Source organism: Mauremys mutica, chromosome 7, assembly GCF_020497125.1.
Source record: "Mauremys mutica isolate MM-2020 ecotype Southern chromosome 7, ASM2049712v1, whole genome shotgun sequence".
Classification (NCBI taxonomy): domain Eukaryota; kingdom Metazoa; phylum Chordata; order Testudines; family Geoemydidae; genus Mauremys; species Mauremys mutica.
The window spans coordinates 22,245,828-22,269,618 of NC_059078.1; the positions used below are offsets into that span (position 1 = coordinate 22,245,828).

General features: G+C 48.0%; 1 protein-coding gene across 9 annotated transcripts; it reads right to left on the reverse strand.

Annotated features, from left to right (window-relative positions):
• Positions 1-629: 629 nt before the first annotated feature.
• TPRA1 (transmembrane protein adipocyte associated 1) lies at positions 630-22,991 on the reverse strand. Of its 9 annotated transcripts, none has more exons than XM_045023373.1 (11): positions 22,944-22,991; positions 14,901-15,109; positions 14,423-14,555; positions 11,245-11,331; positions 9,175-9,247; positions 8,096-8,175; positions 6,640-6,750; positions 5,949-6,009; positions 4,264-4,366; positions 3,405-3,485; positions 630-1,752 (listed from the first exon to the last, which is right to left on the reverse strand). In XM_045023373.1, the coding sequence occupies exons 2-11, from the start codon at positions 15,095-15,097 to the stop codon at positions 1,518-1,520; spliced, it is 1,161 nt and encodes a 386-aa protein (XP_044879308.1). In that variant the 5' UTR covers positions 15,098-15,109; positions 22,944-22,991; the 3' UTR covers positions 630-1,517. The 9 variants fall into 9 exon arrangements, with proteins under 9 accessions (XP_044879308.1, XP_044879303.1, XP_044879311.1 ...); XM_045023368.1 differs by lacking the exon at positions 22,944-22,991 and adding an exon at positions 22,789-22,927; XM_045023376.1 differs by lacking the exon at positions 22,944-22,991 and adding an exon at positions 22,789-22,871 and having other exon boundaries at positions 14,901-15,104.
• Between the last annotated feature and the right edge of the window lie 800 nt (positions 22,992-23,791).

Here is a 23,791-nt window from a genome sequence, read left to right on the forward strand (position 1 = left end):
CACCTCCACAGAGCTCCCAGTTGGAATCGTACCCTCAGTGCTACAGGCATAAACCTATTAGCCAACAGTGAATACAAACCAACCACAGGGGTGCCACAAAACTGGATGCTGCAGCTTTCAGTGGAACAGCCACATGTTTGGACCATGATGAGGTCCAGGAAAGCCATGCCAGATTGGAGAGATACAAGTTGTTCTTTCACTGTGAGGAGGTTAATGGCAGGTCCTTGATAGTCTTTAAAAGAACCACGTTCTAAGTGCAAGGAAATATTTTCAATACATCCAGCTTTAAAATCTGTTCAGGCCAGTGTGACTGTGCTAGGCTGCAAGCTGTAAAGCACCACAGGTCAGGAGAGGGAAGCTGCCACAAAAATCGTAGCAGTTTGCCTGTCTGCCTGCATCCCATCTACCTCCCAACCTAAAACACTAGTCACCTTGATCCTAGCACTCTGGTGGCTTCCCAGAGTTCACCAGTTATTGGTCATTGGCAGCCAGGACTCATCTGGGGCTTCTGCTTTGCCTCAACCATCTGAACTCCTCTGGAGCCTTCATCTTCAGAGCCAAAAAGCTTCCTCCTCTACAGCCCTCTTAGAGCTCTGGAATTCAACCAAGATTGTAAAGCAGAGTGCAGATCTGAAAAACTCACACTTGGCCAATTTTATTCTTAAAACTCAATCCTAATTCAGTGTAAAATACATAGCCACTTGTCACCGCAAGTTCACAGTATGAGTTCAGTTGCGCATAAGCATGGTCTTCAGAGACACTTCCATAGCCACTGTCTCTCCAAAAGACAGCAATGCTGGCTCTTTAAAAGTCTCTTTCCTTGACCCAGGATATAGCTGATCTGCCAGATCCCAGACAATGCCCCTGTAATGGTCACAGGACACATTTAACAGTTCGTTTATCAGTGAGCCTTCTCCCATACATGCCCAAAACACTCCTTGTAATTTCCATTTTACTACAGTTCATGATTTCCATCTGTATCTGCTGGAATTGAGGAGCAGCCCTGCTCTCCCAGGCTTCCTCTCTCCAGACAGCTCTCTTCCTACAATACAATGCAATATGACTTGGGAAAGGGGACCTGTTGAGACAGCCCATGAAAGTGCCTTTGGCTCCATGTGCTGAATGCTTCGCACATATACGCCATGGAGAAGCCAATCTCAACTCGCCCACCCCAAAATCCCATTCCCCTCCCAGTTACACAAGTGTTTTCAGTCACTGAAAAGGAACGGGTGGCAGCCAGGCCCATCTTTTGGGTCACAGCTACATCTGGAACACCAAGGATCAGGAAGGTTCAGCATTTAGATATTTATGAACAAAGCTGGTCTAGGCTGTTATCACATGAAGATTCAAAAGGTCCTTCTGGGAGGGCTGGAGCTATTTTGTTCCACAATGGGTTTTTTTTAAAGCCCAGGGGAAGAGGGAAAAGCCACACCAAGTGACTGAGGACCATCTGTGATGCACATCCTAGCAGCTGTGTGATATGGGAGGGTGGCATCGTGCTGGGGGTCTGGGTTGATTTAGGCATTGATGGCTTTCCAGCGGTCACTGTCAATGCTGTTGACACTTCCCACGTGGTAGGGCATTGAGGCGACGTCATCCAGGTAGGCTGCGGTGTCGATTTGGGTGCTGGAGTAGAAGCTGGAATCCACGCCCTCTTTCTTGGCCACAGCATAGGCATTGGGGAGGTGCACATCTACATCCTCAGGCTCGTCCACTTGGCATTTGTAGGAGAAAAGGATCTTCGGCTCAGACCTGGAGTCAGGGAAAAGAATTAAGATCCTTGTTAAGTGCTGCAGTATCACAAGAGACCCTACTGCAGCTACAAGGAACCTGCACTGTCCTAAAGGAGAGTCAGCCAGAGCACATTACCCCATGGTGCTACCAACAGGAGAGTTCCATGATTGAAACAGCAGGGGGCTCTGCAGCTCAGCAATGAGGTACATTGGCAGAGCTACAATTGAACAGTCATGGCTGGAATGCGGCGTGTAGAGGAATAAGCTCTCATCACAGCACATTTAGCTCCTAAAGACCATTGGTGAAATCCTGGTGCCACTGAAATCAATGGGAGTTTTGCCACAAACTTAAATGAGGCCAGGCTTGCCCCTCAAGGCTCCTCCAGGGGATTTCAGACATGCTCCAAAAGGAGGCATTTTTATCCGAAGAACCATCAGTTTCCATCTACAGCCGATTCCAAACCAAACTTAGCCCCCCCTAGACTGCATATGGGGCCCCAGAGACAGTTTTACTTGTTCTGAGAATACTTCAAGCCCTTAAATGGGGTTAAGAAGCTGCTGCTTCCTCCCCCACTGGCAAGATTCACACAAACATGCCTGCGTGTTTTGTTGTGTCCTGTTCTTGAAACATTGGTAAGATGAAGACACTGCACTTCCTCGGTCTAGCCACACAGTGGCACCTCAAGCCCAAGAATCAGTTACTCAGAGAGCATTAGTGAGGGGCGGAGGGATGTTCAAGGAGTTCCCAGTCTGGTTTTGGAAATCCATCATGCTAGCTCAGGGATCGGCAACCTTTGGCACACAGCCCATCATGGAAAGCCCCTGGCGGGCTGGGCCGGTTTGTTTACCTGCCGCGTCCGCAGGATTGGCCGATCACAGCTCCCACTGGCCACGGTTTGCTGCTCCAGGCCAATGGGGGCTGCATGAAGTGACGCGGGCCGAGGGATGTGCTGGCTGCCCTTCCCACAGGGCCCATTGGCCTGGGATAGCCAACTGTGGCCAGTGGGAGCTGCGATCAGCCAAACCTGCGGACTCTGCAGGAGCTTTCTCTGACGGGCCGCGTGCCAAAGGTTGCTGATCCCTGTGCTAGCTAATCCACAGACCGTTTCTCTAAACCCGGGGTTCTCAAACTGGGGGTCGGGAGCTGTCAGCCTCCACCCCAAACCCCGCTTCGCATCCAGCATTTATAATGGTGTTAAATATATTTAAAAAGTGGTTTTAATGTATAAGTGGGGGGGTCACACTCAGGCTTGCTGTGTACAAAAGTCTGAGAACCCCTGCTCTAAACCCATCTGAAAATCCAGGAGCCAAGACGCTGATTTAATCCTGCTGTGGGACTCAGGCTCCCACTAATCAATCAGTCGATTATTCATTTCAGTGACCAACAATTTAGCTCTTACTGGTGCTTTGCAGACATTAACAGCTTAATCCTGACAAATTCCTGTGCACAGTTTAAGTATTATTCCCATGATACAGATGGAGAAATGTAGTCCCAGAGAGGGGAAGTAATTTACCCACAATCCCATAGGGAACAAGCGCCACAGCCAGGAACAGAACCCAGTTCTCCTGAGTCCCTACCCACTGCTCCTTCCACTGCTTTTATTTTACAAATGGGGCAAGCTGGGCACAAAGATCAACTGACATCAAACCCCTGTTGGTTTGGCTACTCACCCAAAGAAGCCTTTCAGGAATGCCACGTAAATGAGAGGTGCAAAGAAGCTGAAGTAGAGGAACGTGGTGACGTCGACACAGCTTTGGAGGCAAGAGGAAACACGCAGCCATTTAGTGTCTGCTGTCTAATGAACACAACCATGCCATCCCATCCAGAGTGGGGGAATGGGGGGGGGGGGAGAACCGCAGGAAGAACCTTCTATGAAACAAGTACATGACCTTGGTGCAAATGAACGAGTTCTGCCACCAAAGCCTCACCGCTCCCAGACCCCCAAGGACGGAACCAGCAGGCCCCAAGTGTCTCAGTCCAGTGCATCACAATTCAAACTCTGGGGGAGCGCCTTAATAGCAGGGCATTGCACCCCATAGCAGATCCTGCCAATTCCAAAGCACAACTCAAGGGGTGTCCCCACACTACTTCGGGGAAACTGTCTCCGTGTCTTCCATTAATATCTACTGAACATGGTCTCTCCCACTGTGGAAAACCCCAGACAAGACGAAGCCAATGGCTAGTCATCAATGGAAACAAGGTGCCACCCTAGCACAAGAGGCCCATGTGGAGAGAACTAAGGAACAAATCCACAAACCCCTCATTCCCAGTAGCTTCCTGCACTGTTGCTTTTTCCTGGTGTGATTTTAACAGCAGTACTGTTTAATTCATGCCAACTGCTTTATTTCTGTTTAAGGACAGTCAGGAAGATCATCATCCCAGGACTGTGCCTAGGGCAGGGGGAGAAGGTGATGCAAGGCACTCATTAAATAAGTCGTCTTAATTGGGCTACAGATGTCTCTTCCTCCTGCCAACCCAAGGACCCAGGGACAGTAGCAGGCAGGATGCTGGGGGGCCCTGCATACATACCACAATCCTTCTATGATATCCACACAGAGAAGGGCACTGCCCAAGCCCTGCACCAGATTCAGCAGAGCGAGAATTCCAGCATAGACATAAAAACTCTTCCTAGCTGTAAGACAGACAAGGACACAAGGATGAAATCTAACCCCATCAGCACTGACTGAATACAGGATCATGACAGACACACTCTGCTTCATGGAGGCGACACAACCCACGTGCAGAGGGGAAGTGTGTCAAACATTTAAAGAGAAAGCGCTATGGAATGCTTGGAATGCAGGAAGTCCATGTCCCATATTTCTTCCCCAGACCACATCTTGTGCCAGGAGCTCTGCTGGAGACCAGGAAATAAACAGCTATATATTAATAGGGTATAATGGATGAAACCACAGGCTCATGCATCATCAAGAAAAAGGTGGAATTAAAAGGGGTGGTGTCAAGGCAACACATGCAAGCCTGTTACAGCTGGGCACGTTGAACAGGTGTTGGTCACAAGGCAAACAAATGTGTAGCACAGGTGGCAATCTTGGACACAAAGGCCCATGACTGAACCAGAAGAGGTGCTATGGGTCAGGAATGAAGGGCATTAGTAAAGCTGCATGGAGGACAGACAAGGGGCACTTTGTATCAGGTGTGAGGGTATCAGCAGAACTGAAAGAAGCAAAGACTGTAATAGCAGGGGATACTGCAGATCTGGAGCAAAGTGCATTGGCAGAGCTGTGGCCTGGCAAAGAATGCCCGGCACCTGCCTGCAGCATGCCCAGCATGTCCTCTCGCTTTGGTGAGCATCATACGGACAACTTTTTTTCATTTAAAGAATGAATAATCTAATGGAAGTATTCCAATAACCTGAACCACCCATCCCCTTGTTCAGCTAATGCAGCCATTTCAGGATGCTAGAGATGTATCATACTAACAAAAATGGCAGAGTTGCCAAACCAGACAAGACTGATTAGCAACTCCCAAGCAGTCAGTCTGGAAAGCTTAGAGCTTTCCCTTCCCAAGTGGCCAGACAGCAGCTGTACGCCAAGATGATGTAACCTTATGTGCTACACAACAAGGGGCTTTACCTTTCAGAAGCCAAGCCCTTCCTTATGGTACTCACCACACCTTACAAGAGAGTCTTACTAGGACCCAAACACATTACACCTTTCCCCACTCCCACGATAATGGAAAAGCCCCACTGTTTTCATTCAATGCCTTGACGGTCACAGCGAGGACACAAACATGCCCTCTCACCCTCTGTCATCTCAGGAAGGAGAGACTGAAATGCAAGACATGCCATGGTGCAGGGATTTCACCACTCACGAATTAGCTACTTGCGCTTTACAGAACCCCAAAGTAACCCTCATTTACCATAGATGCCTACATACATCCCATTGTGCTAGGACATTTTTGTCTGCCAGTATGAAAAAGTGCTGGCAGCTGGAGGGCTAATAGTGACCAGCTACACCAAACCTACAGTATCCAAACCACCCAGAAAATGGAGATCCCACTGAGCAGCAAACCTCTACTCAGTCCCCTGCCACATACCCAATGTCCCAGTCACTGGTTGAGTAGGGGTGTGTGTATTTGCTGTAGATTTGGTTACAGGGGATACCTAAGGAAAATGCAAACCAACCCCCACCCCCAATACATGGTTCTGTCCCAGCACTGACTGGCTATGCCATATGAAGCCTGGTGTGTCCACTTACATGGTAGAGAAATCCGGTCTTTCAGGGGAGTTTTTGGAAGAACCACCACCAAGGAATAGACCTGTTGAGGCAGAAGGAGACAGCTAGGTCCTTGCCCCTTGCAAACTGTTCTACCGCTGGCTTGGAGTTAAACTGCTGAAGTCTCAAGGGAGTGGTGGGTGTGCAAAGTGCCAGGCACCCCATTGGCACTAGATAAATATGAATTCACAGGGAAAAGGAAGGGGATACAGGAAACCAAGCCATTGATATTGAAGCCACTAGGAGCCCTAGGTGCTCAGCACCTTGCTGGCTCAGGCCTTTAGGGGCTCTTCACTTTGGAACACTGGGAAGAGGCATCAAGCAGAGCTAGAATTTTGCTGCCAGAAATGGAGCCCCTCCCACCCAATCTTTATCTGCCCTCCCTACGCCTCTGAGAGGCATCAGCTCCCAGGTGTTCCCAGTTCCAGCACTGCACGCAGGAAGTTACAAGAGAATAAGCAGGTCCCTTTGGGGAGCCAGGAGCTGTCTAGTGCCTGTGGTTTTGCATTTGACTACCTGGACCCAAGTCTCACTATGCTGTTTAGAAGACATCAAGCATCTAGGTAAGCAGAGATAATAGATACACTTACCAGAGAAGAGGTATCAATTTGATACCTCTCCAAACTGTCTTTCCATGTGTCTCAGGGAGGGTCAGAATGTGCTTTGTCCTTACCAGAAAGAAGAAACAGGAGCTGGCAAGCCAGAAGTGCCTTCCTCCATGGCCATAGATGTTGAAGTCTTCCGCTGAGAGGTGAGCATCAGGGTAGAGGATCTCCAGTGTCCCCTAAAAGAGAGAAAGGCATTATCAGGACACAGCCTCTTACAGACCCCTCTTTATCTCCCACACACACCCACCACCACAGGACACCGGACAAAGGATATTTGCATTTACACATGCTCAGACAGCTGCTCCACTGAACCCTGCACCTTGCACTGCTCAGACATTCCTTCCTTCCCTCCCTGCCCCTCTCCAAAAGAGCAGAAGGAGGGGGAAGGAAGTGGCAAGGGTGGGTGTCTGTTTAGCAATAGATAAGCAGCCATCTGAATGTATGTGCAATCACATGTTATTGCAATGGGAGAGACTTCTCCCCGGGGTCCAGGGAGCAAGCAAGCCAGGGGACCAGCCACAGTGCTTGGGTCTGGAGGAGAACAGCTCCTGTGATGTCCCAGAAGACAGAACGGATGGGAAGCAGGAGACTGGATTCAAAAGACAACTGGTCTGACCGGGAATGGCAAGTGCCATATTCCCTCCTCCAGAACTGACACTTCCTATTGTAAGATCCAATCTGTAAAAGCCTTACACTTGTGCACAGCTGGGAAAGGAGACCCAGTCTCATATACCTGGAGCCCATCTGAAAGCAGGCTAGACAGAGATCTGATTGCATAGACAATGAAGAGAAAGAGGGGATTTCTGAATCCAGATACAGCTCAGCCACTTGGTATTTAATGAGGCTCTTCCAGCGTATCATGTGGTAACAATCAGCTCACTGCCTCTGTATGTGAGAGTCCGAACACTGAACAATGACTGCCCTGTTACTCTGGTACTGCCTCAAATAGAGAGACTATTACAAAGGGCTGGCCACTGCCACTAGTGAAGATGAGAACATGCCCAGACACACAGCACATTGTTCAGAGAGAGCGAGACACAGCTAATATACCAAGTGGTAATGTGATGGGAAGTGGCAGCTCTCCACTCAGGAAGAGGCATGAGACTTGAGGCTATGAGGGCCCACTGGACAGCTCTAGTTCAATAAGCATGTGCTGTTTCTCCTTCGAGTTCGGATGGAACCAAAGACTGGATTTGGAAGTAATTCCCTAGATGTGAAAAGCTCCAGCACCCACTCCTCAATCCCTTCAACCAGCCAGTCCCCGCCCTAACCTGGTATTTGATTCCCTGCCAGCCAGTCCCCTTGACTTGGGTTGCTTTCAGCCCACTGCACTAGAGGTGAAAGGCTCCAGTCTCGCAGAATGGAGATTACTCTTAGCTACGTTTCTTTCCTCCTCAGACTCCAAAGCAACAGGCCCCTTTCTCCACACAACTGGCCAGTTCTTCCCAGGCAAACACTGCTCAACATCAAACAGCGTGCTCCCCTTCACTAGCACTAGCTTGCAGGCCCCAGTGCACTCACCTGGGTAACAGAGTAAGCCAGTGACAACACTGTGGTGATCACCAGTATACGCTTGACACTGGAATTGCTTTCAAGATGACCTGAAAAGAGCAAGGAGAGATCATACTTCAGTCACCCTCACCACATCAGCTGTCACACTAGAAAGCCCTTGTCCACCTCCACCCCCAGTAGGAGGATTACAGCTCATTTAACTCACAGCAGCTGTATTACTGCCCAGACTGCTTAAGCCTTTCACAGGGCTCAGCATGTCATATCTATAAAACAGGAGAGTCTGACTCTGCTTCCTTCCCACTCCAGAAAAGCAACTTCCAGTACAATTACAAGTCAGAGTAAGCAGCAGTGTTATCTACACAGAACTGCTGGAAACTTTTCTCTTCACAGAACAGCTGAAGAAGGAGTCAAGTCAGGGCCAACGTCATCTGGGAGAACCTGCATCGAGGTTGTGAGCCCTCCGGGGTGGGAGATCCAGTGTTTAGATACAGCAGTGATGAGCATGACAGAAACATCTATGAGCACACACATGCGCCTGAGGACTACTCGATGCTAAGGAGCATCTCCCTGGGCTCGAATGAAAGCACTTCTGACAAGCTGCAGAGGAGACTTCATCCTGGCCATGCCAGGGAAGAGGCAGCAAAAGGAGGTGGATAGAAGGGCCCCAGAGGAATCTCCCTCCCAAAGACGGTGGAGTTCAAGCAAATACAATAATGACTTTCAGAAGCCTGTGGGAAGAATTTGCATGCTGGAGGGGACATTTTCAAACGTCCGCTTGTGCACCAGCATCTTCTCCTTCCCCCAATTTGCATACACCATCACCACAAGCACATGTGTGACTCCGACATTCATGTGCTGTCCTGGCAACTGCATGAGCCACACAGGAAATGGCACAAATGACACTTCAGGTCATTTCCAACAACGAGAGCCTTGCTTGTCTTCCATCTTTATTCTAGTGATGCCCCGCTTCACAGGATTACCCCACCCCAACTTCCCTACAGGCAGAGGCCAGGCTGCACACACCACCTCCACGGAAGTGAAGAGACACATCCGGAGCACTGGAAAGCAGGAAGCCTTCTGGCACCTACCGAAGGCAAGGCCTAGGATCACCACACTCAGCTCAATGGCCAGGAGGAAGAACCTCGTGATCTCCCACAGGATCTAAGAGACAACAAAGACCAGGGTCAGAAGGGCCAGGAGCCAAGGGAAAGTTTATATAGCGATACTCCACCCCCTTGCCCTGGGGGAAGACACTCTTCAGATGGAGCTGATTGTTCCCATATACCAGAGGTGGCCAAACCTACTGATTCTCCGAGCCGCACATGATAATCTTCAGAAGTCTGAGAGCTGACTGCACCTGCTCAGGGCTTCTGCCCTGCAGCAGGGTGGTGGGGCTCAGGGCTTCAGCCCCCTGGGAGATGCCTGCCAGTGCTCAGGGCTTCAACAAGAGCAGGGCTGAAGCTCTGAGCCCCAGTGGGTGCCTCCTGCGGGGCTGAAGCCCTTAGATCCCCTCCCCATGGGGCAGAAGCCCCTAGCGCCACCACCCCACTTCAGGGCAGAAGCCCTGACCTCTCTTAATCTGGTAGCTGGAGAATGCGCGGCTCCGCAAGCCGCACTGCAACTATAAGAGAGCCACAAATGGCTTGCAAGCTGCAGTTTGGCCACCCCTGCCATACACCTTCCTCACCCTTTGCAGAGGAAGGTGCCGAAAATTAACTAATCCCCCCCAATTATACCCCTTGCCACAAGGCCCAGCACTGCACACACTGCCCACCCAGCAGAGAAGGACGGAGTGGGAATGAATGATGCACCACCTGAAGGACTGAGAAAGTGGCCCCACTTCAGCATGGTTAAAGCCCTCTCTCTGGGGCAGGGGGTGTCATGTCTGCTGCATTCCCAATCACTGCCAACCCAAACAACATGTGTCTTCATCTCCTTAGAAACTAGGACTATGGGGCTATTCTGCAGCAAATCTATGGCTGGCAGAAATTCTAGTGCCCTCCTCTGGTGCTGCCTATCCAGGGATCTCAAAGCATAATAAACCCTTAAAGCTCCCTAAGGGGCCAGTAATTATTATTTCCATTTCACAGACATGGAAACCAAGACACAGAGAGATGAAATGATTTCCTCTAAAGTGAAGCAGCAGCATATCTGGGATTAGAACCCAGGAGTTTCAGGAGTAGCCAGTATATCCCCTGGGGAAGATGCTCATAAACTTCGGAAGCTAGTCACACAACAGCAATTCCTGTTTAAAAAAAGATGCACTTCCTGTTATAGCACCCCTTCTTACAAAGCCACATAACAGCACATCCCCTGTAGGGAGTATGGGACACGATATCTATATGTCCCTCCGTGATTTCACAGCACCACAAACAGCAGAGAGCTGACAGAGACACAGACAGTTACTCTCATGAAATCTAATCCCTTATTTAATGTTCAGCCCCTGATGTATGCAGCAGAGGCTCAGGATCTAGCCAGCCACTCACAACAAGTAGTGTGTTAAAAAGCAGTGATCTGCCACAGGGAACGTCAGGGAGAAAGGGAACCTAGAAACTACAAGGGCACCCAGGGAACTCTGACTAGAGAAGCTTACATTTTCTAGGTAGGACTTCTGCCTCCAACACCACAAGAGCTACAGAGCATTTGATTTAGGGGATGCCCTCTTGTGGTAATCATTTAACTCTCTAGAACAAAATTTACTTTACAAAGATATTTCCTGTTTGCCCTTTGCTTGATCCAGAAACATTCAGTTATTAGGATCACAATGGACTTCAATGTTGTTTGTTCTCAGCACACAGGAAAGTACCCTACATTTTTCACAAGGCTCAGCCAGGGACATTAAAGTCTGGGTGTTGCCAGTCATTAGACAATTGTAGGAGGACCTAGCTTAGCATCAAGATGCCTCGCTGATTCATTCTCTCCTTGAAAGATGGAGATTTTGCTCCTATTGATGTGTTATTTAGGAAGTTCATTGCTCCACAGATCTGGATGCTGTGATCCTTTGGATTTGGTTATCAAAATGAGACTCCACCGTATCCACACGTCATGAACGTTGCAGATAAAAACATTCTTCCAGTATGCATGTAAACAGGAAGCTGCTAATCACAAGGGCCATAACTGTGCAATGCAGAAGTGTCCAGGGTCAGTGCTGTACTCACCTTATCAGCAACTGTGGCAGCATCAGAGGCACTGACTGTCATGGAGACAACTGCACGAGCAATCCCAACTAAAGCCACCACGAACACCTAGGAAAAGAAAGCAAAGGTGAGCTGGTGCCCATATGCTGCACATTGCCCACGATGCTAATCAGGAATTCTGCTCTAGGAACCAGTTTCCACCTTAGCTTGGAAGCCTAACAGTTAATACTCAGGGACTTCCGAGTCAGAGATCCAAGATAGAGTCCTGGGGCTGGTCTCCCTCTCCCCAGGCTTACTTGGTGTGAGTATTGCATAGGCAGCAGGCTTAGACTCTGTGAAGGAATGAACGCCTAATTTCCCTCAACAACCAGTGAAAGGAGCCTCTTCCAGTCCTTATACACATGGCTTTATGGGGGGGATTCTCCAGGGTCCAAGAAGCTAATTCTTTTTTTCCCATTCCCACCACCTCAGCCCAGGTAAAGAGTCAATCAGCAAAAATACCACTCCCAATGATGAGGGCAAGTGCCTAGTGTGACTCAATATACAGAGCTCACCAGATAACAGATACCACAGGATATCAGCTAACAGACCTCAGATCTGTTATAAAGCAGAGCTCCACAGTCCATTCATTAAACACTGGCAGCCCTCAAGAATGCGGAAGGTGGGAAATCAGCTGAGGCCAAGGGCTTTCGAGTTTCTGAAAACACAAGTCTTTCCAAGAAGAGTTGCCAGCGTTGTGGGCTAAATTATGCTAATCTTCTAGGGATATAAAGTGGCTAAACCTATCCCAATAGGGGGAAAAAGGTCAAATCTGATTAACCAGCTCACAAGCTGTACTGGCCTTTCCACGGTGACGGTGAGCCAGGGGGCTATATCATAAAGCCTACTGTACGTGTTTTGAAGTGTACCACCTACTACAAATCTTCACAGCACCTTCCTGCGCATTCCAGCTTTACATCCCAGTGGGTGCTCTGAAGGACACCCTTGCAGTGGGGTGTGGGGAGGAGTGCAACCCCGGGAGAGCAAGCAGTGTTGCTACTCATTGGAGTGCAAGGTTGGGGGGAAAGTTGCTCTGAGAAGCAAAATCTCTGAATGCTCCATGGCACCAGTTTAGCAGCCATCTTTTCCTCCCCTTTATGGGAACTGGATTTTCTTTGCTACTGCTGTAAGGGGCAAAAGACTGGCCTCTCCTCAAAGCCCATACTTATTTTTAACAATAAAGAAACTGCATCAGCTCAGTAAGAAAGCAGTAAATCGTACTAATGTCAGGTGGGTTTTCAAACAGGGCAAGAGGAGATGTAGGCTGTCTTTAGCCTGTCACCAGTCCAACAGGCTGCACCACACCCTGGGAGAGGAGAACCTTCGTTAGCTTTTTAGAAACCAGACAGAGAGAGTTGTCTGAAGGGACACTCAATTTACAAATCCTGATTTCAAAGGAAACATTTTATATCCTCTTTTTCCTACCAGTATACCCGAGATTATAAAATGGAGATATGCTTTTCACTGTCTCTGCTGCTGGGTTCCTTTTTGCTCCTCCCAAAGCCAACAGTCTAGACAAGTTTCACTTTTGTTTCTTTCCTTCAGCTTCTGGTCAGTTGCACTTCTCTGTCCCATGGCACTTGCTCCCTGCTGAGCCAGTTGCACTGGGAAAGGTTTAAATCCAAGTTTTAATCTATTGATAATGCTTTTTAAAATTCCTGAACATTATTAGATTGTTCTAAGATTTCCTACCATCACCACCGGCCGCTCCCTGACATTCTGGGCCTGCATTACTTGACTGTACCCTCTTCCCAGAGCTCAGAACTTCCAATTACAGGTTGAGACTAGGTTTGCTATTATCTTGGCCTCAGTTTTTCCACACTTCCTGGTTTTTGTCTGTTACTACTCGTTCCTAGTTTGAGGAAAGACATCTCTCTCTACCAAGGTGAACTCTGTCCAGCAGAGCACTGTACTGCTGCCACATTACTCCCACTGACAGACAACAAACATATGCATGCTGCTCTGAGGCAGGCAGGAGCCTGACTGCACACCCGTGACAGTAGCTTCATGAACCTCATCCACACACTTAATCCAGACAGTTCCCTAGCTGCACTCACACCATGCACCAATGGCAGCACAGCTGACAGAAACAGTAGCTACTACAGAGACTTTCCTATCCTGATTAGAGGCTGCATGTGACTTTTTAAACTGTGGAAAGGGAAAGGAGATCCTACATGTTTGAGAACTAGGACTGTTCTCATCCACATGTTCTGTTTTCACCCTCCAACCTCATATCACCAAGAATCCATGAGAACGCTCTCAAAACCAAAGGTGGGCCATCCAACTGGAACAAGCAGCCCCTTTCCCGCTGCCTCAGAGAGGAATTCCCAAGCTGGGGATCTCCAGGTTCCAGGAGCTCAACTGGAACCCATCACATCAGGATTTTCTATAGAGACTGCACATTAGTGCAGTCTCTTTCTGGCAGCTTCATGCATTTCATTTTTCAGGGGATTTGCTTCCACTATATCTCAGTGAAAAGTTACTGTTGTTTTAAATGTGACATACTGTAAGAGAGGAAATGAGCAGGGAAGATATAAGATACTAGATAGTAAGGTGAAGTAAAAAAAGATTGTGCTAGATTAAAAATGGGCCACTTAATGGTAGAGAAAGACCCAACCCAAAACCCCAGATCCAAACGTCCCCCAAGTCTTAGGGCAGGTCTACACTAAGGGCGGGGGTCGAACTAGGGTACGCAAGTTCAGCTACGTGAATAGCGTAGCTGAACTCGAAGTACCCTAGTTCGAACTACTTACCCGTCCAGACGCCGCGGGATCGAAATCCACGGCTCCGGAGTCGACCGGAGCGCACGGGGAGTTTGAACTATCGCGTCTAGATTAGACGCGATAGTTCGAACTCCGAGAAGTCAAACTCACCGCGTCGACCCAGCAGGTAAGTGTAGACTAGCCCTCAGAGAAGTGGAATCCTGATCTGGATCCAAACTCTGAAGCTCTGTGCCCATCTCTAACAGTGAATCTTAATTTAAAAAGAAAACCTATATGTTTATGCAGGAGCCAAAGGGCTTTTACCTCCAAGGGATCTGACTCAGGTTCATCCCGACGATAAATGTTCTGGGAAGGTGAGTGAGAGCATACAAAAAACAAACACACACACAGCACTTTAACACTCCCGAGTCAATTCAGAGATCAGTGCTGGTACTCACTAGTATGTAGAAGGTAGTAAAGATGGGGCCGGAGGTGACATGGATCTTGGCCCTGGCAGAAGGCAGTTTCCAGAGAAGAAAGACAAAGAAAAGCACATTGGGAACCAGAAGCATAAGGTCCCAATAGCGGACTCTGCAAAAAGTGAAATAAAATAGTTAAAAGTGCATTTGCATGGTTCCCTGCAAGGAAGGCGCCAGCCTCACTGGGGGGAGGGATAGCTCAGTGGTTTGAGCATTGGCCTGCTAAACCCAGGGTTGTGAGTTCAATCCTTGAGGGGGCCACTTAGGGATCTGGGGCAAAAATTGGTCCTGCTAGTGAAGGCAGGGGGCTGGACTCGATGACCTTTCAAGATCCCTTCCAGTTCTAGGACATTGGCATATCTCCAATTATTACCTTATTACTTTCCCCTGCTCCCACACCCAAGAGGGAAAGCCATCATTTCCTGGACAAGGTCCAGCCCCAGCTCCTACACCTCACCTGGACTTCCCGATGTCTTCATATAGCAAGAGCAGGCACTTGTGTGGCACAGTGATGTTGGTGTCGTTGATTGCCCATGTTGTTGTTTGGGGCAGAGCCGTCACATTATCTGAGGCCATAACCAGGGCATTGGCAACAGAGTGGGTGATATTGTCATACGTGGAGAACCTCACCACAGACGTCACAGACTGGGACATCCTGCCTCTGCTCTGGACATGGGACAGAGAGTTAGAGTCACACACAATGGGTGCTAAGACCAAGCATGATACAACACAGAACAACCAAGATGAAGGCAAAAAGCAACCTTAAATCAACTGAGCAGGAAGATCATCAAAGACCGTCCCTGACATTAGACCCTATGTAACTGCATCCTACTCACTACTGCAAACTACCAACATCAGCCCTTTTCATCTAAGGATCTCCAAGCAGTCATCAACAAACTAAACCCCTCACCGCTTCTGGGATACAGGTTACTATCACTGTCCCTAATTTATAAATGTAGAAACTGAAGAACAGTTATTCAGTGACTTCTCCAATGTCACATTGGGGGACAGCCAAGTGTAGAACCCTGGAACCCAGGGTAACAGTTACCTCGTCTGTCCACTGTTCCACACACCCTCTCCCTAGCATTTTGAAGGAAGATGAGATTGGTTTCAGCAAGGGAGTGGGCAGTTATCGTATGACCTGCCCTCCCTGAGCGCATACTCACACTCTCCTTGCCTATATATGCCTGACCTATCTCCACATCTCTCCGGTACCAGGGGCTGCTCCTGCTGGGTTATTAGTTGTCATTCATATGTTATTGGGCCAAATTCTGCACTCACATCCATGAAATCCCAAGTCCTGGCCACTGACTTTAGTGGGGTTGTAGAAACTGGCCCCATGATTTCTTCTAAGAACCCAACCATACCACAATCCTAACTGGGCTCACAAACATAGTACTTACAAACTGACATGCAAATTATATACAGCCCATCACCAGAGAAATGCAGCCTGGGAGGCAGTGTCATGTTATGCCTCATGGGACATAATGTGTCATGGGGTTAAAGCAGACTGGGAGATGGGAGACCTGGATTGCTTCACTAGTCCTGCAGCTGACGTGATGCATGACCTTGGGCCAATCCCCTCTCTACACAGCAGTTTCCCCACTATGAATGAGAACCTGACCCTTGCAATGTGCTTTACAGTTCATAGACACAAGATGCAATACAACTGCAAAGTCCTGTTCTCTCTAGAACCCAGCTCTCCCCAGTGTAGCCATCTCAGGGCACAGTGAGGTTAAGAAAACCTGCCTACTGTCATCACAACGCCACATGTCCCTGGGTAGTGGGCGCAGACATGTCACTGGTAGGGTATGTCCACTGAAAAAAACCCACCACTCACAGTAGCCAGTCTAAGACACTGGTTCAACAGACTCAGTTCTGGGTCTCACACTCTTGGGCTAAAAATAGCAGTGTAAACATTCTGGCTCAGGCTGCAGCCCGGGCTCTGAAACTTCTCAAGGGAGGAGGGTCTCAGAATTTGGGCTCCAGCCCAAACCAGGAATGTCTACACTGCTATTTTTAACCCCGGAGCATGAGCACGAATCAGTTGACCCAGGCTCAGAGATTTGCCATCGCAGGGTTACTGGGGTTAGGGTGGTTTTTTTGCAGTGTAGACATACAGATAAAGCTTTGGCAGCCAGTTTGCTGTAGCTAATCCAGGATTAATCTCAACAAAATTCCCCTTCGTGTGGCTTCAAACTACAGCCAGCACTGTGAAAGTGAGCAGACAGTATGAGTGGATTTAAGAAGGTAGGGTTTTTTTCCACATGCTGGCAGCAGGAGTCAGCAGATGGATATTTTCACAGATGGGAAGAGAGGTACAGCTCTGTGTCATCTGCTGAACCTTTAGCATTCAGGGTTTACCCTTCCAGGGTTCTGCATGAAACTCTCATATACAGAGCTGTTCTTTCTTCTGGAAAACTGGGATCCTTTCCAGGGCTTACAAGGCAAGGCAAGTGGGGGAGCTCTCTGCTAACAGACCCACTTTTCATCCCTACATTCTAACAGGTACTTGTTGGGCTGGGGATTTCTTTAATGATCACTGTATGTTTCACTGCCTTAGGTACATAACATTAAACAAACACACTCTTGGGAAGATTAACTTTGTGCTGAGGTGGCAATTTCTGTGCCAGAAATCCTAGTTTGGCAGAGGTTCCAATGAGTGACCTTCGGATTATGGAGACATCCTCTCCTCCCCCAAGAGATACATTTCACCTTCTCCACTTCCCACAATTCCTAATCAGCGTAGACGCTCACTGAAGCAGGCATTTTCTCTAATTACTTTGCTCTATCCGTCTAGCCTGACACATGCGACGGACCTCTTCACTCTAGGAAGGGCAGGAATTGGGTAGGAAAGGGTGAATACCATCATGCTTACCCGCAGAGCAGAGATTCTGCCTAACTTTTTTTTTTTAAATAGGATGCCGAAGGGAGGAGAAACAGCACCATGAGTGCAGGGATGGGAAAGAGAGCCATGAAAACAACTATGAACCATGACACCCCAATGACATCCACTCTGGGACACAGCATCTGACCTGCCTTCCCCAAGCAGAAAGAGCTTGGGTAGAAATCAGTCTGTCTGGGAGTTAAATAAGAAAGAACAAACATCTTTCTTGTAGAGGGCATCCCAGAGACACCAGATCCTCTCCTTAAAGCTCACTGGTATCGTGCAAATACAACACAGTGGTGATAAGCAGAGCTGGGCTGACCAGACCTAAGACTTACAATCACAAAGCCTTGAAGGGCAAGTCAATACTGAGCCTGCCTCTCAACCAGGCTACTAGTTCTGGGAAAATGCTAGTTGTCCTATTTTTCTTCCAAAGATGCTCGATATAAAAGCAAAGTAATAAGACATCCAGCACTTAAGGAACAAGCCAGGCTAAGTGGCACTGTTTAAAGTGGTTAGGGGTTATAGTAAGGGAACATCAATATGGTGAATTGATCAAGTGCCTTTGCTCTGCTCTCTCTGAAGCACCAGGCATTTTTGCCACTGACTTTTTTTCAATGGGAGCAGGAACAGTATCTAGGCCACATAGTCTTAGCTCCTTCATCCACCACAGGACTGCGCTTTAGCAGCATATTCCCCAGGTGTTTGTCCAGTCTAGTCTGAAATACAGTCAGCTGTGTGTATTGTGAGAGATGTTTCATTAGGACCTTCTACACCGCCACCACCATGCTGCACAGCTGTTAAACTCTGTTGAGGCTGACCTAGGCTGGCCCAGGCTGTGTGGATGAGGCAAAATCATATTATACCCAGGTAAAAAAAAAAAAAGTGTGCTATAGCCCAGGTCCCTCTTCTTTCTCCTACAGGAAGTGTTTCTTTGTCAGACAGCAAATCAATTCACACTCTTCCTTCCCTATATTTTGGGCAGAGCTGAAGCCATTCTGACCTAAACTGCATCAATTTCTCTGCCCAGCAAGCCTTGGACTCACAAGGGATAATAGGAACAGGAACACGTGCCTGGCTATTTACATCTTACCATTATTATTGATCTAGGGCAAGACGCCCTAGTCACGGAGTAAGCATGGAGCACTCATGTTATTGTTGGTGTGACATAAAAATGGTGGGTATTTTTGCCCCCCTCACTAAAAAAAGGTGGATTTTTTTTAAATTTTATTTTATTTTGAAGTAGGACAGTCTAACAATTTCAAAGATAGATGAAGTTTGTAGCTGAAATTACTGGACAGCAGTCTGCTCTCTCAAGGCCCGTCTCCTCTACAGCTGAATTACACAGCTGGCAGAGTTGTAGTTTGGTTTCCCAGACTGGTGAGGAAAGGATACTTTTCTTCCTTTCTAAGAACCATGTTAGAAACCCCTGTTTATCCATTACATGGCATGATCAGCAGCCTTTTCCACATACAAGCAGCCCTGATGACAGAAAACTGTGCTAACAAACACCACGTTTAAATGCAACTGTTATTGCAATGTCTTTAAAGGTGAAAATAAGGGTGGAGGGGTGAATTGGGGGTGGAGGGAGGAAGGTTGAAACACAGCTTTTCAAGGGTCAATGTTTGCTTCAAAATTCCTGCATCCCCATTTTGTCCACGGGAAAAGCTCACAAGATGGGTTTTTCCACCCAGTGGCAGAAATATGTTTACTTAATTCCCCTCTCCCCTTCCAGTTTCAATTTCATGTCAGAATTTGAAGCAAGTTTTAAAAAGTAAGAAAAGAAAACCACAATGCTAAAAAAATAATTAGCAGAAGTCTCACCAGTGACCCAAACCCACAATATAATGAAGCCTAGGTTATGAGCAGAGTCCTTCAGAAATATCCCTTAGCTTACCACAGCAGACAGGAAGGTAGTGATGCCTTCTCGCGGAGGGGTGAGAGGAGTAGCAAAGAAACTTGCAGTAAACAGAGTCAACCTACCCCATGTTGGAGAGGAGGGAAGGTAGGATGACCACCTGCTTAAAGCAAATGAAGGACTCCAGAGATCCTCACCCCCACTCCAGCCCCTTTACATCACGCACCAGAGCAGAATAAATGGGCCCTAGAAGCCCTGGTTCCAGCCACAAGAAAATTGCCCCAGTGCAGGCAGTAAGGATGCTTCCAATGGGTCACCTCACCCACAACCCTTAGTCCCAAACAGCACTGCAGCCATAGAGAAGCCCCAGAAGTCTGGGTAACTCAGGCCCCTATGTCTGTGTTATGCTGGTGGCCTGGAGCACAACTTAAAGCTGTCTTAGTCATCCCCACCCTTCAGCTGCAAGTTTTGAACCATACCACATAAGAGAATCACACCTCAGGTTATAGTCTCAGTTCTGTCACGCAAACACTGTGACAACTCAGGCAAAGCACTTAGCCTCTCTCTGTTTCAGATTCCCCATCTGTAAAATGGGGTATTCCTCATCTGCCTCTCCAATAGGGCTATAAGGTTAAATTCACTACATTCTGTAAGGTACTTCAGGATCTTTTGATGAGAGACACCTAGAGAATTGCAAAATATTACGTACACTGGAGATGAAAGGTCTTAGCATTCTGCCATTTGAGCTCACTTGACTATGCCAGAGCAGTGGTTTTCAACCTGTGATCTGCAGACCCGTGGTGGTCTGCAAATTACATCTAAGATTTCCAAAGGGGTCCTCAACTCCATTTGAAATTTTTTAGGGGTCTGCAAATGAAAAAAGTTTGAAAACCACTAGTTTAGAAAACAAACAATCTAGTTTTAAAAGCTAGTGTTTTCTGATGTATGTGAGGGTTAACAGTGATACAACAAACTCTCACACACAAGTGTTACCACTGCCATCTGTTCCAACAATTTCTCTTTCCTGGGTATCCCATCCTTATTACCACACACATATTTTTTGCTCCATGTTAGCGATGAGTATTTTTTAGTTGATCATATGTTATAGAATATTTAGAATTTAGTTTCCGTTCACAATGATTACCTGGAGCTCAACTACATTACAAACAGCATTGGGGAGTGATCATATTAAGTATCACAATAAAAAGCTTCAATAAAAAGCTTGTGCACCCTTGCAGATTTAAAGTCCAACACATCAATTGCCTTCAAAATAACCTAAAACAGTATCAAAATCCAACAGAATTTTTTGAGAAATCTTAAGTTTGGTCCTGATCCTGCAATGAGCTCTGAGTGAACAGAGTCCTGGGCGTGCATGGAGCCCCACTGTAGGATCAAAGCCTTACCATTAAGAAAGAAACTCAGGCCAACATTTTAAAAAGTGTGTATGCCTCATGTTAAACAGCTAATTCCATACTTAGGCACCTAAACAAGTAGCCAACTTTCTGAGGCACTGAGTACCCACCACTCCCAAAAGAGTTTGAAAATCAGGCCTAAAATTTAAATTTTAAGTAAAACTTGCTCCCAAGTTAAGAGGCCAGGTCTGAAGGCCACTTAGAGATCATTTGTCAAATCCTGTTTACAGTCATAACAATAGCTTTGTTTGGGAACACAGGGGTATGCCAAAGATTTTCAAATAGGGGTTCAATAATCATCATAAAGAATTCTCCCAAATTTCTCCCACTTTATACAGTAAAGCAGCATTCCCTCTTAGTAAAGGCTTTTAAAAGAATAGCATTTGTACATTCTTAGACAGATCCTCCATATGCAGGCTAACATAAAGGCTCCCAGTGATGGCTATAATTCACACACGATGCAGTTAGCTGTTTGTGCTTCCCAACAACAGCTGGGCCAAGCTGCCACGGCCTTCCATCTGCCCAGGAGATTTGCTTGATTTCCATTTTGAAATACTCACTCCTCATGGAAGAGGTTTGCAGTCAATTTCAGTGTTTCTCAAAAACAACACTGAAAGCTCCCAGTCAGCAGCACCCAGGCAGGTGCTGCTAGAAGTTACTGATTTATGAAACCCAGTGTACATTCAAAAGACACAACTAGCAAAAAGAGAGAGTATTTCTCATCTTCTTTAGAACTCCTGAGACCAGCAACAACCTCCCCAACATACACACATCCCCAGAACAGATTGAACGGGTATTTCCCATTGAAACCTGCCTACACACAAAGAACCTGTCTAGACCAGGAAAAACGGTGTATTGTTAAACTGTAATACGTTACATAAATATCCTAATGTAGCCAGAGCAAATTATAGTTTTAACATGTGTTAGCTGATCAGGATGAGTCCTAGGCTTCCGACTAACATGTTAAAACTATCCAAACACACCCCAAGTTACCTCAGTATAACTAAAGGTTTGTTTTAAAGCAATGTAGTTAAACCCGTAAAAACCCTTGTGTGGACACCCTTGTGTCAGTTTAAACCTGGATTATATCAATTTAGCTTGTATTAGTAAATATACAGGCAGAAACTAAACCTATGTAACTTGTTTTTAACTGATACAGGTGTGTCCACATGGGGGTTTGCAACAATTATTTTAGTTTTTAAAAGTGATTTTAAAAACAGATGCAACTTCTGCATGTAGCCAACCCCTAAGAAGCTCATTGCTCTCGTATTAGTGGGTACCTCCTCACAGGAAGGCTTGAAGAGACAGGATATGAATCACAGAAATGCAGGGCTGGAATGGACCTTGAGAAGTCATCAAGTCCAGGGCCCTGCACGGAGGCAAGACACAGTCAACCTGACAGGTGTTTGTCCAACCTGTTCTTAAAACACCTGCAGTGACCGGGATTCCACAACCTCCCTCCGAAGCCTATTCCAGAGCTTAACAACCCTTATAGCTGGAAAGTTTTTTCTAGTCTCTAACCTAAATCTCCCTTGCTACAGATTAAGCTCATCGCTTCTTGTCCTACCTCCAGCGGACACGGAGAACAATTGTCCACAGTCTTAACAGCCCTTAACGGAGCCGAGTACTGTTCTCCGCCCGCCACGGACCAGCCAGGCTAGAGACCTCGGTTTAAGAAAAGCTTGTGAAGCCCAGGGCCGTGGCTACACAACCCCCGGAACCGAAATGTCCAGCTGCGCGGCGACTCGCCCCTTCCTTATTTCCCGGCGAGGCCGCGCCTGGAACGAGTTACACGGAAACAAGCCGCGTCCAAACAGGGCCCCTCGGACACCAGCGGGGCCCACCCCCCTCACGGCTCCCTGCCTGGCAGGAACCCGCAGCCGCCTCTCGCCTGGCTCGCTGCCCGCCTGCAGCCCCGCCAGCCTCGGGCCCGGCGCCGGGCTCCCCCTCTCACGGAGCTGGCCCCGGGGAAACCCTCCTCCCGGGCCCGGCGCGGGCGGGGAGCCGCTTCTCCCGCTCGGGCTCGGGGCCCCGGCCGCGCGCCCCCGTTACCTGCTGGGCGCTGCTCACCCGCGGGAACCCAGCCGGGCCATCCCCCAGCCGCGGCTCCGGCCCCGCCGCTTCCCCCGGCCGCGGGCCCGGGGAGCGTCGCGAAAGAGCCACACCATAAGGGAGCCGCAACCCCTACCCATGTCAGCTAGCCCTCCCCCTTCCGCTGGCACCCCCTTTGCCTCCGGGTGGGGTCTGCTGCGGCCGGACGAGCCCATGTAAGCCGGAGAGGTCTCAACTTCCCGCGAGGGGGAAGGACTGGCCTATTCGTGTGGGCCTAGAGTTGGTATTTACAGAGGATCTCTGGGCCGGAGTTCTTCGCCCAATCACGAGACGCCTAGGTCAAGAGACTCGCCAAAAAGAGAAACAAAACGGCCACAGGACCCAATGGAGTTCCCTGGGAGGCGGGACTTGACCTGCAGGACTGCCAGGGTTTAAAAGGTGCAGGGACACAATTCACCCCTCTCCTGCCAAGCACGGAGGGGTATTGGCAGAGTGGGTGGGGAACTCGGAGTAAGGCGCTAGGGTGAGCAAAGGGGGCAGAATCTGGGCCACAATGAATATGGAGGGTAAAGAGAAAGCAGAGGATCTGGGTAGAGAATGGAAGTTACAAAGCAGGGCAGGTACAAACTGAAAGATCTATTGCACGAGGGTCGAATGGAGAGACCTGGGTTAGGATTGCAGAAGAAAAGAAGCAAAATACTGGAAATCAGATGGAAAGGTCAGGATAATATAATGGGTCCCAACACTAAACCAAACAGCTTAATGTGAGAGAGCCATGGGCAGTTTAGGGTAAAACAACTTGACTGCATAGGATGTTATGTGTAAATGCTTTGAGATCATCAGATGGAAGCTGCCAGAGGAATGCAGTGTTGAATGATTTGTGTTGTAGTCTCAGTCATTAGGCAAAAGCTGTCCCTAAAGCAACTACCTTTTCATCTATCAACACCCACTTCTGCTGGGATCACTACAAGACTTTAACCAGCTTACTGTGACTACGTTGGGAGGCAGTTGAGCTAATATTTGCATATATGGAGAGAACATATATACACATTTTATCTATTTTTGATGGTATTCCTCTTCCCCCACCCCACCCATTCATTGTCATGTTTCTTCTTGGACTGTAAGCTTTTCAGGGCTGG

Bases quoted from the DNA above. Each gene is read 5' to 3' on its own strand.
- TPRA1 (XM_045023377.1), bottom strand. From the start codon at position 22,768: ATGGTGTGGCTCTTTCGCGACGCTCCCCGGGCCCGCGGCCGGGGGAAG. The intron at 14,556-14,900 runs GTGAGGTGTAGG...CACTTTTTGCAG, and splicing joins GAAGACATCGGGAAGTCCAG to AGTCCGCTATTGGGACCTTA. The intron at 8,176-9,174 runs GTAGGTGCCAGA...TGCTCTTTTCAG, and splicing joins GATCCTAGGCCTTGCCTTCG to GTCATCTTGAAAGCAATTCC.